This window comes from Dasypus novemcinctus, chromosome 3, assembly GCF_030445035.2.
Source record: "Dasypus novemcinctus isolate mDasNov1 chromosome 3, mDasNov1.1.hap2, whole genome shotgun sequence".
Taxonomy (NCBI): Eukaryota; Metazoa; Chordata; class Mammalia; order Cingulata; family Dasypodidae; genus Dasypus; species Dasypus novemcinctus.
In genome coordinates, this window is record NC_080675.1 from 146,859,561 (window position 1) to 146,871,291 (window position 11,731).

At 35.0% G+C, this 11,731-nt stretch overlaps 1 protein-coding gene across 3 annotated transcripts in view; it reads right to left on the reverse strand.

Annotated features, from left to right (window-relative positions):
* MYO9A (myosin IXA) overlaps positions 1 to 11,731 on the reverse strand; it is a 391,855-nt gene that overhangs the window by 105,795 nt on the left and 274,329 nt on the right. Inside the window, exons 26-28 of one of the 3 annotated variants that reach the window (XM_071214269.1) lie at positions 10,066 to 10,165; positions 9,472 to 9,538; positions 9,326 to 9,390 (exon numbers count right to left, since the gene is read on the reverse strand). In XM_071214269.1, the coding sequence (XP_071070370.1) occupies positions 9,326 to 9,390; positions 9,472 to 9,538; positions 10,066 to 10,165 (232 nt within the window). Of the gene's footprint in view, positions 1 to 9,325; positions 9,542 to 10,065; positions 10,166 to 11,731 lie in introns of all 3 variants that reach the window. The other 2 variants (XM_058294435.2, XM_058294436.2) reach the window with 2 other exon arrangements.

Genomic DNA, 11,731 nt, shown 5'->3' on the forward strand with positions numbered 1-11,731 from the left:
AGATCAGCAGTTGTTTCTGAGGGTGAGGAGAAAAAAGACAGAGTAGAAACATGAGAGTAATTTATGGGGTGAAAGAAATCTTGACAGATGTCTTGGTTATGTGTTAAAATGCATATCTCAAAACTGATGAAACACTCTGAAAACCTGTGCATTTAACTGAATGCCCCGTATGCCTCAATTATAAAAATACTACTAAAAAATCCAGGATCAAGCCAAAAACACCTGATCCTATAACCAACATCATAAAGAGAGAGATATGGACTCTGATATGATATAATAGGATATACTCACCACCACCAAAAAAGTATTTTCTGAAATAAATTTAGCCCAAATACAACCAAGTCTCTAGAACTATCTATCAGTTAATGGGAAATACAAAGGATAAATGAACATTCTAAATAAAACAGGGGGAAGCAGACTTGGCCCAGTGGATAGGGCGTCCGTCTACCACTTGGGAGGCCCAAGGTTCAAACCCCATGCCTCCTTGACACTTGAGGAGCTGGCCTACACGCAGTGCTGATGTGTGCAAGGAATGCTGTGCCACACAGGGGTGCCCCTCCCCCCCCCGCATAGGGGAGCCCTACCCACAAGGAGTGCACTCTGTAATGACAGCCGCCCAGTGGGAAAGAAAGTGCAGCCTGCCCAGGAATGGCGCCGCACACACGGAGAGCTGACGCAGCAAGATGACACAACAACAACAACAACAAAAAGAAACACAGATTCCCGTGCAGCTGACAACAACAGAAGCAGACAAAAAGAACATGCAGCAAATGGACATAGAGAACAGATAACTGGGGGGCAGGGGGAAGGGGAGAGAAATAAATAAAAATAAATCTTTAAAAAATAAATAAATAAAACAGGGACGCAGTTGAAAAAATCCAGAAATGGGGGTAATTCTACATAAAAAATGATCCTATTTCCTCAACAAATAAATTGCAAGAGGAAACAAACAAACCAAAAAAAGAGGATAAAATTAGATTGAGTCTTAAAAATGACTTCTGAGAAGATGAAGATAATTGGAACTGTCTAAATACAAATATCATGACATTCTCCAAAAACAGTACAGAAACAGAAGAAAACTAAAACTACATAAAACCTACACTTTCAACATAAATAGAAAAAGACCACCCACAAAATTCATAGACCTGTAGGCAGAAAAATAAAGACGTAATCCTGGCAAGTTCTCTCTTAAGATCCCACTTTAACCTCTTTAGAGAATAAGAGTGGTCCATGAAAAATTACACAGAGGACAACAGAAGGAATGTAGATTGAGCCAAATATCCTGACAGAAAGAGAAAGTCTACCCTAGGTGTGAAAATACTGAAAGAGTTCTAGTAGATTAGAGAACTAATCTTAGAGAAAGGACTTAAAAATGCACATGACTAAAAGTGACATATTTTTATAGGCAATGCTTATGAGGAAAAGAAGGTAAAAAGGAAGGGGTGCCCAATGGAGTTTGGGTAGTGAAAAAGAAAAGAACAAGAGGGAAAATTTAGAATCCAGCTAAACAAACAGAAGCAAAACTATTGGAGGACATAACAACCATTGCCTCTGCCATTAAAAATAAAGAAAAAAAATGTCCATTAAAGGGGTCATACTTTGCTACACACTACAGAAGAGGAAGATCTTTCAATTATAATCTTGTAAACCACTCCAAATGCCCAAAATGAATAAATGAAAACATACAAAATCTATAAATCTATAATAAGAAAACTGAGCAAATGAGAATAAAATGAATTTTTTTAAAAAACTCAAACTTTCTACTCCTTCCCCAAACAAAACAAAGATGAAACAGAAGAAAACTCTAAGAGAATGCTCAAAAATGAATTAAATTAAGTAAAAAAAAAGGTAAAAAAAATTAAATTAAGTAAAAAAAATCCTTAAACAGAAATTCAAAAAAGAGAAATGGGCAATATGCAGGAAGAATACAAAGAGAGTTTGACAGATCTCAGAAAAGAAATATAAGAAACTGCTAAAATTATCTTTGAAATGAAGACTACATTTCATGATGCCCAAGGGAAAAAATGCTCAAATGGAAATTTAAAGAGCATTGAACAAAAGGCAGGAAAATAGCAAAGAGTTTAAAAGTGATTGAAGAAGTAAAAACGGTCAGAGACAAGGTGCTTAAAGTGGAAGTTGGGCAAAGAAGAAACAACATATTTATAATTGGAGTTCATAAAAATAAAAAAAAAAGGAAAACAACAGAACACAAATAATGTCTCAAACTATTATCTATGAAAACTTTCCAAAAATAAGACAAGTCCAGAATTTACAAATTGAGAAAGAGCTCAATAGGTATTTGGGATAATTAATCTGGAATGATCAACTTGAAGACATATCCTAGCCTTTAAAGAAAAAATCCTCAAGGTCTCCAAGCAAAAGGTTAAATAACTTAAAAGGGCAAAAGAATTAGAGTGCAACAGGCTTACCAAAAACAACATATAAAGCAAGAAAACAATAAAAGAGCATTTTCAAAAAAACAAATTCAAGGAAATAAAGTATGAAAGAAGGATATTATATGTAGCCAAAATACCCTTTCAAGTATCAAGGCAATAGACAAACAATTTTAAATATAGAAGAACTCAGAGAATTCTATGCGTAAGAGCCATTTATAAGTAGTCTACTAGAGGAAGAGCATCATCCAATGAAGAGATAACCTGGAAAACCTCAGTAAAATATCTGATGTAATCACTTAATATATTTAATTGTAGATCTAAGGCAAAAACAAAAGAGGGATGAAAAGTGAAGAATAATAAATAAAAGTATATGTTCTGACAAAGTCAAAATAAAAGCCCTAAAAACAGGAGTAGAAGGGAGTGAGAAAAAAAAGAACAGAGTAGAATTTTCACTGATAGTTGTGTTGGCAATTGGTGGGGATTAAAGAATATTGTTCATTAAAAACTGAATAATCAGGGAATAGTTACTAAAATAAAAATGGACCAAAGACATTTTTGAAAATTGTATACAAAAGTAAGCGACCAATAGAAAAAGAATACTACCCTTACTTAAGAAAGATAAGAAACTAAAAAATAATAGAGCTAAGAAACACATAAAAAAGAAATACAGCAAATTTAACATAACAAAATAATTACATAAAATAATAAGAAAGAGTTGAGGTAAAGCCTATCAGTTATGTCAAGAAATCTTAACAGATTTAACTCACATATTAAAGGAAAAAGATTTTCAATTTGACTCCCAAAGCAGGACTCAACTATGTATAGAAAACATACATCTAAAGGAAAGGGATTGACAAAGGTTAAAAATAAAAGGATAGGATGTAGAACAACAAAACGCTCGTTCATTATTGGTGGGGATACGAAATGGTACAGCCACTTTGGAAGATAATTTGGCAGTTTCTTAGAGCTAAACATAGGCTTACCATATGATTCCACAATTGTGCTGACAGGTATTTACACAGTTGAAAGCTAATGTCCACACAGAAGCTTCTATGTGAATGTTTACAGCAGCTTTATTCACAACTGCCAAAAATTGGAGAGAGCCCATATGCCCTTCCATAGGTGAAAGGATAAACAACTGTGGTACATCCATACAATGGATGCCCGGTGATAATGAGGCCACATCACCCTCCACCCCTACAGTGTTTGTGGAGGCCACGTGGGGAGCAGTGACAAGCAACCCTGTGCCTCCCAATAAAGGTGGTATCAGGAGAGGCCAGTGGAGATACCCCTTCCCACACCCAGCTGTAATCAAAGCCCCTGCTCCCCCAACATGGGTATTAACAGAGGCTAAGTGGGGAACCTGGACTTTTACCTCTACCAGACAATAACCAAGTGGCTCTTTCCCTTCCTCTGACAGGACAGCGTTAGAGTTTGTTAAAACAGAAGACTTAAATAAAACCCAATGTCTTATAATATCCAAATGTCCAGGTTTCAACTGAAAATCACTCATACCAAGAACAAGGAAAATCTCAACTTGAATGAGATGAAATAATCAACAGATGACAACACTGAAATGACACAGATGCTACAATTACCTGACAAGAATTTTAAAGCAGTCATTATAAAAATGCTTCAATGAGCCATTTTGAGTACACTTGAAACAAATGTAAAAATAGAAAGTAAGCAAAGAAACAGAAGATATAAAGAAAAACCAAATGGAAATTTTAAAACATAAAAACATAAAAACAAAAGTAAAAAACAACGAATCAGCTCAGCAGCAAAATGGAGGGGGTGCAGAGGAAAAAATCCATAAATATGAAGATAGAAGATAGGACTAAACAGAAAACCCCAAGTTCAAACAATAGGAAAATCTGATTTTGAAAAAAAAAATGAACAAAATCTCAGGGACATGTATAGCTATAACAAAATATCTAACATTCATGTCATTCAAGCACTGGAAGGAAAGGAGAAAGTATTCAAAGAAATAATGATTGAAAATTTCCTAAATTTGGCAATAGGCAAAAGTCTATAGACTAAGAAGCTGAGTGACTTCCAAACAGAATAAACTCAAAGAAATCTATACCAGACACATCACAGTCAGACTTCTGAAAACTAAAAAACAAGAAAAAAAATCTTGAAAGCAGCAAAAGAGAAACACAATATCTATAGGGGAAAAACAAGTTGAATGACTATGGATTACTCCTCAGAAACCAAAGAGGCAAGAAAGAAGTAGCACTACATTTTTCAAGTGCTGAGATAAAAAAACTATCAACCCAACATTCTATATCCAGCAAAACGTATCTTTCTGGAAAGAAGGAGAAATTAAGACACTCTTTCTTAGATGAAAGCAAACTAATAGCATTTGTCACCAGCAGACCTACCCTAAAAGAATGACTAAAGGAAGTTCTCTAAACAAAAAGGTTATGATAAAAGAATGAATATTGGGACACCAGGAAGGAAGAACAGAAAGAGTAAAAAATGTACTAGAAACATATTGAAGTGGAGAATACCTTGAATCACTGGATAGAGAAGAATTACCACTAACCCACATCAATGATTTAAACTTTTGTTTTTGTAAGTTATTAATATTGTGTTGTATACTTTATCCTGCAGCATGGCCTATCTTATCCTGATTAATTCAATCATAATGGAATGTTTTAATTTGTGTAATTTTCATTGTTTCCTGTTTTCTTCATATGTATATAAATCTTTAAAAATATATTGATATGAAAAATAAATTTGTCTAAAAATCAATTTAAGTAAACATATATATAGAATAAAGGAGAAAAATCATATGAACAGCTCAATAAATGCAAAATACTATTTTGGCAAAAAAGTAAAGAAATATTTAATAAATACCTCATTTAAAGTTATGATAAAATAAGACTTTCAACTTTCAACGACTGGACAAAGAATAAGAAGAGACAATGAAAAGAGAAAATGAAAATAATAAACTACTACACAAATGGAAGGAAAATATTAATCTTTAAAAATAAATTTTTTCAAGTGGGATGGCACTTAATTAAAGAAAAATATAAAAACCCCTGATATCAATAATAATAAGGAAAATAAATAAAATTCCCAACTCAAAAGCTGGAAAAACAAGAATTCAGTTTTACCATATTGGAAGTAAAGCCAACCAGAATTCTGGAAAGCAATCTGGGACTCATACTGTTAAGGGATGAATTATGTCGTTCCCTCCCCGCCAAAGATATGCTGAAGTTCTAAAGCCAGTACCTCAGAATGACACCTTATCTGGAAATAAGACTGTTGCAAATGTAATTAGTTAAGATGAGGTCATACTGGATTACAGTAGGCCCTGAATCCAATATGACCGGTATCCTTTATAAGAAGAAGAAAAGAGATACAGAGACACAGATGCACAGAGAAGAGACTAGAGCGATGCAGCTACAAACCATGGAATCATGGAATACCAAGAATTGTGAGCCACAACCAAAAGTTAGGAAGGGGTTAAGAAATATTCTTCCCTAGAGCCATCAGAGAAAGGATGGCCCTGCCAAAACTTTGATCTCAGATTCCTAGCCTCCAGAAATATGAGAGAATACCATTTAAAAGACCTAGAAACCCAGAAACTAAAAATCTATATAAAAGTCTTAAAATACCACTTAGCAGAAAATGTTATTCTTCTTGGGTAAATGCTAACATAGTGGGTATGAGGACTGAGAATGGCCTACAGAGACTAAGGAGTTATTCCAATGGCAGAGTTAAAAGTAGCAAGTTAAAAAAACAGTGAGTCACTATGGAGGGAAACTAATGCCCTTATCCCCTCCCCAATCCCACCAGTAACAACTAGTTAATAATTAACAAACTCAGGAGCTAATGCTTTTCAAATCCACTTCAGGTATTTGAATTTTTTTAAAAAAAGAGATATGGGGCATTGAACCCAGGACCTCAAACATTAGAAGTACTACTAAGCTATGCCCCTTCCCCCAGGTATTTGATTTTTAAGAGTGTCTTTATCCCATTAAATGGGTTACTTGATGTAACAGTTTGAAATTATTGATGAAGTCCAAAAAGAAATATTGGATTGTTTGTAAATTGGTCTTTTCCTCTGGGCATATTGGATTATATTGGATTCAGAGGTTTACTTGATTAAATAATGATCAAGGCTTTGATTGGGCCTCATCAGAAGGACATTGCACCCCCACCCCATTGATGGGTGGGGACTTACAGAGAAAAACATGGCAGAAAAGATAGTTGTAGTTCTTGAGCTGGAGCCCAGGAAGTGAACACACAGGAGAAGAACACAGAGGAATAGAGACAGCTCCTTAGACATGGCAGAAGCCCTGGAGAGACAGAGCTGTTTGCCTGATAGTCTACAGCCAACATTGTGGAGAGAAGTAAGGCCTCATAGTCTACAGCTGACCTTGTGGAGAAACCAGAGGAGCTGATCCTGGAGAGAAAAGAACACTGGGAAGACAGGAACTCAGGAAGCCTGAACCTTGGCAGATATCAGCAGCCATCGCTCCAACACGTGGCAAAAGACTTTGGTGAGGGAAGTAACTTACACTTTATGGCCTGGTAACTAAACTTCTACCCCAAATAAATACCCTTTATAAAAGTCAAACAATTTCTGGAATTTTGCATCAAATATTCCTTTGGCTGACTAATACACTTGATAACTGGGAAGATCAGGAAGCCATTTCTTCCAAGATTTAATGACATAATTCTTAGCAAATGTCAGGGTGATAGGATCATTTTGTTCAGTAAAAAAAATTATCCAGTTTTTAAAAAAATCCATGTGCCCAGAAAATCAAATCCATTTAAAATCCCAAGATATCTGAACTTTTGAAACTGCAGTAGATTTCATTCAGAAAACACTAGTCTTTAACCTTGCAATATCAGATAATGGTAGAACATGTCATATTTTCAAGATATACAAATAGAGAAACACACTTTAAATATTTTCCTACCCTCCCCACCCCAGCCCCAATTAAGTAACTATCAGCATATTCTACAAAGCAAAGCTTCTTCATGCAAATGTCCACCAGAAACAAACACCACCACCTGTTCCAAAAAGTAAAATAGCTAGTGATGAAACAGAAGGATGGTGAGTAAGCTGGAGAGGTGACTAACACATTGTGCAGGAAGGTGCTCTACAACTACTGGCATGCAGTGACCGGTAAGCAGGTGAACAGAATCATAGGGAGAGACTACCAGCTAAAACACTTGAATGGGCTGAACGCTCCAGAGAGTCCCATCTTCCTGGTGCATCTCAGTAAGAGCTTCCAGTATGAAAGAACTCTACCGCCAAAAGTATTAAGGTTTGTAACAAAGGAAATTCTTAGGAACAAAACAGCAGTTACATATAAAATGTTGAGTCCTTCCACTTCAGAGAATAAATTAAGTATGCTACCTATCTACTCTGAAAAACTATAATTAAATAAAAATTAGTTTGCTGGGGAGTCGGTGTAGCTCAGTGGTTGAGTGCCAGCTTCCCACATACAAGGTCCCAGGTTTAATTCCTGGCCCAATAAAAATTAGTTTGCTCCATCACCTATTTTCATCTTTAAGTACTAGTCATATAATTTTTCATTATCTACAATTCAAATACAAGGCACTTTCAAAAAGTTATTTTATCCTACACTAAAGAAAAGTCTTTGGTTCTAATTATATAGATGGATATTCAGATTGTTTTCAACTTTTACAACCCTAGAGTTTCATTCAGGATTATGGGCTCACTTTTCTAATCAGAGGACTAGTTGTACTTTTTTGTTTTTGTTGTTATTTATTCTTTTCCTTTTTATAACATCAATATTGCCATTTAAAAATTGGGTCTACCTCCAACAAAAAATAAAGTCAATGGAAGTATTCTGGAAATTAAGAGAAAAGGGAAATAACTGCCATAATTCAAACAGTTTAAAACAGTTCAAAGATAAAATACTTAATGAGCCAAATAAAGACGGTCCTAAAATTTTCCTCCCATAATGAAGAGACACTAAAGAACATTACTGATCCAAATTTATTAAGGATATGAATTGAAACATGTTTTTCATTCTACTTTATCAGTGACAATGTTTTAGTATGTACTACATTTACAGTGTCCTTATTTGCGTGCTTTCTAGGACACTTTCAAAATCAAACACTTTGCCAAATATATCTATACATACACTCACACTTGTCTAGCCATATGTAACCAATTTTGGTTGAGATTATGTGACGATAAAGTTATTTGTCTTAGTCAAAACAGTATAGATTTATTCAAATATAATTCAAATATTATAATGATTTATGAAAATTCACATTACATGTAACCTGGCTAAGTCTAGGAGTATATATTTTTGTTGCTGCTCATTACATTTTTAAAAATTCAAGTTTATTTTCTATTGCTGAAAAGTGGCAGAGAGGGGTTATGTTTAAAGACAAAAAAAAACACCTCAACATTATTTTAGTTACATGCTATTTAGTTTTTTAACATATAATGTATTCATTAAACCAGGGATCATATAGCAGGCCACATACAATCCACTGCCTATTTTTGTAAATAAAGTGTTATTGAACACATCCATGCCTATTGCCTATGGCAGTTTTTGCACTGTAGTGGCAGAGTTAAATAGGTGCAACAGAGACTGTATTACCCACACAGTCAAAAATGTTTACTATCCAGTCCTGTAAAGAAAAAGTTTGTTGACTCCTGCTCTAGATCTTTTAAGATATAAAATGTAAAATTTCTATATTAGTGATAAATTAACCCTAATTTTGCCTTATTATTTGACAAACAATGCTAAAAAGTGCCCTTCACCTGAGTCCTACTAAAGTTTAGCTTTAGTTGCTGTGTTCACCAAGATTTCCCATGTACAAACCAATAAATGGGGAAGAAGCTGTGAAGGTTAGCTTTAGATTAGCAAAGTTATTCCCACCAGATTTGCTTGTTGTCTATTTTTCTTATATTTTTGTAAAATTACCATTTCGGAGTCACTGTGAGAGGCCGCACCTAGGCTGGGTACAGGCCCGAGCTCAGAGTGAGAAGCTTGGTCAAGGGAGAGAAGGGGCTCAATAATGTCATCGTAATCATCTTCCTCTGTATCCCCCTCCCCATCGGCAAAAGTACCTCTAGTCAAGAAATCGGAGCGCGTCCGCGCCATTCGAGCTTTCTTTTTATGGGCCGGTCTGGCAACCTGCTTGACCAAATGATAAAACAAATAACACAACAATGTTTTTTTGTCTTTGTTTTTTAATGGAGATGATGCCAGTGAAATGCATCAGAGGGTTCATGAATTTCTTGAAACATCCCTCCGCCCCACATGCCCTTTTCACTAACAGAAGTGACAATGGTAAACAAAAAAGAATCCACATATTATCCTAGACAAAGTATATGAATGCAAGCTAAATCTACACAGGTTCTCTCCACAGCCATGGAATTCAACCTTCACTGCCACAATTAGTCACCAAAGTCACTTGCATATTTGCCTTCTTTTATTTAGCAACTTTTTTTGTAAATATAGTTTGGGTTTTTAGGCACCATTCCTTTCCTGGAGTACACCTCCCCTATTACAACAGGCTTAGCTCACGTGTTCTTTCTCTATAAACTCCATTACTTGTGAGTAAATGGCCAGATGAGATGCTTAATCATTAGAATAATAATTTCCAAAACAAAATCCATCTTTTTCAAATAGAAAACAGATAAACAAGATCCAATATTTACCTCTCCTTGGCCCAGCCCTGCTAATTTCAAAGGTTTCCAAGTTGGCTCATCTTGTTTATGGAGCTGAGGATTTCCACTGTTTAAGGATTCCTTCTTGACACTTATGATAAAACAACAGGATTACATTTCAATTGCTGGCAGAGATACCACATTAGCAGCCATAGTCTAACAAACCAGGTCAAAGAATTATAACAAATTCCATAAATATTTCCAGATCTTCTTCAATTTCCAAAATACTACGTCAAAAACTTTCTGCTTACCTCATTAATACTATTATCAAGAATCTACATGTATGACTGAATTTACCTGAGGCCCTACCCTGATACTCACTGGATATATTTCACTATGGTGACACATCTTTAAGAACAGTAGCAGCAGGATTAGCTCAAGGAATGAAACAGATTTGATGATGAGAAATGAGATATAATAAATCCCTAAATCTTTAGAAAACTAGTCTTACAAGGGGCATTTTAGTCAAACCATCATAAAATACCTGAGAAGTGGCCAGATATGATGTGGACCTCACTACTTTGTTTTACAGTGAGATGGTTCCTGTTTGTTAGAAAAGCCTCTCTTTCTGAAATCCTGCTCTGTAGCTATCATCCATCGTCTTCATTTTAAAACTTGAGGTTGTATACTACAAAACCAACACTGGCAAGGATAAGAAATTTTTATCAAGCCAAAATAAGTATATCCTAAATCATACAATGTTATAATATAGTTTGTGAAAATGTAATTGTGCTTGAATAACCACATGATCTGACTGCTTTATCAATAAATTCTACGCAGATATGGATGTCAGGATCTGATGAAAATCTGAATAGAACCTGTACTTTCATGGCCCCATGAAATGGCCCCATTAATCCTTGGTACCATGAATCTTAAAATTTAACAACATATTGCTAATATCTTCTCAGTAGGACTACAAACTCCTTGATAACCTATTCTTACTTTCTAGCTTACAGCTGAGTTAAAATAAATGCTGACTTATAATACAAAATCTTACATTTAATTTTTATAACTAAAGGATTACAGTCAGTAAGAGGTTTTCTTGTTTTTTTGCCCCAAACAGATGGCAGTCTTTCCTATCTATAAAGATTTCTCAGAGATCTCGTTTTTTGACCAGTCTATGATCAAGCCTAGCAATCCTAGCTTGCCTGAAAGGAGTCCCTCTGGCCATTACACTCTGTCTTGCCATATTTCAGTATATTGACCTTTGATCTGTCCTCAACAACAATTAATAGGATTTTTCATAATACCTAACCATCACAACCAATTTAAACTCACAGCCTTTATAGATTTCTCCATCATCAACTGTGTACTTATCAACACTGTGGTATAGAAAGAACACTAATCTAAAGTTACTTCCTAATCATGAAACCCAATGCTGATTCTGAAACATGAAACCCAAGTTCTCGTATTTGCTGTTTCTCTAAATATGTGACCTTGAACAAGTCATTTCACGTCTATGGGCCTCAGTGACCCAACCTTTATCATATGGGAAGTCGATTACAAGAATTAACATTTATAATTCTATAAAACACTACGGTTTCTAAGATTACTTACAGAACAAGAGAAGAAATAAAGTATGAATTTCATGAATAAACTTTCACATAAATAATCGTATACTTTTAATGAGGTAAAGCAAACTAGATTAAGTAGACGT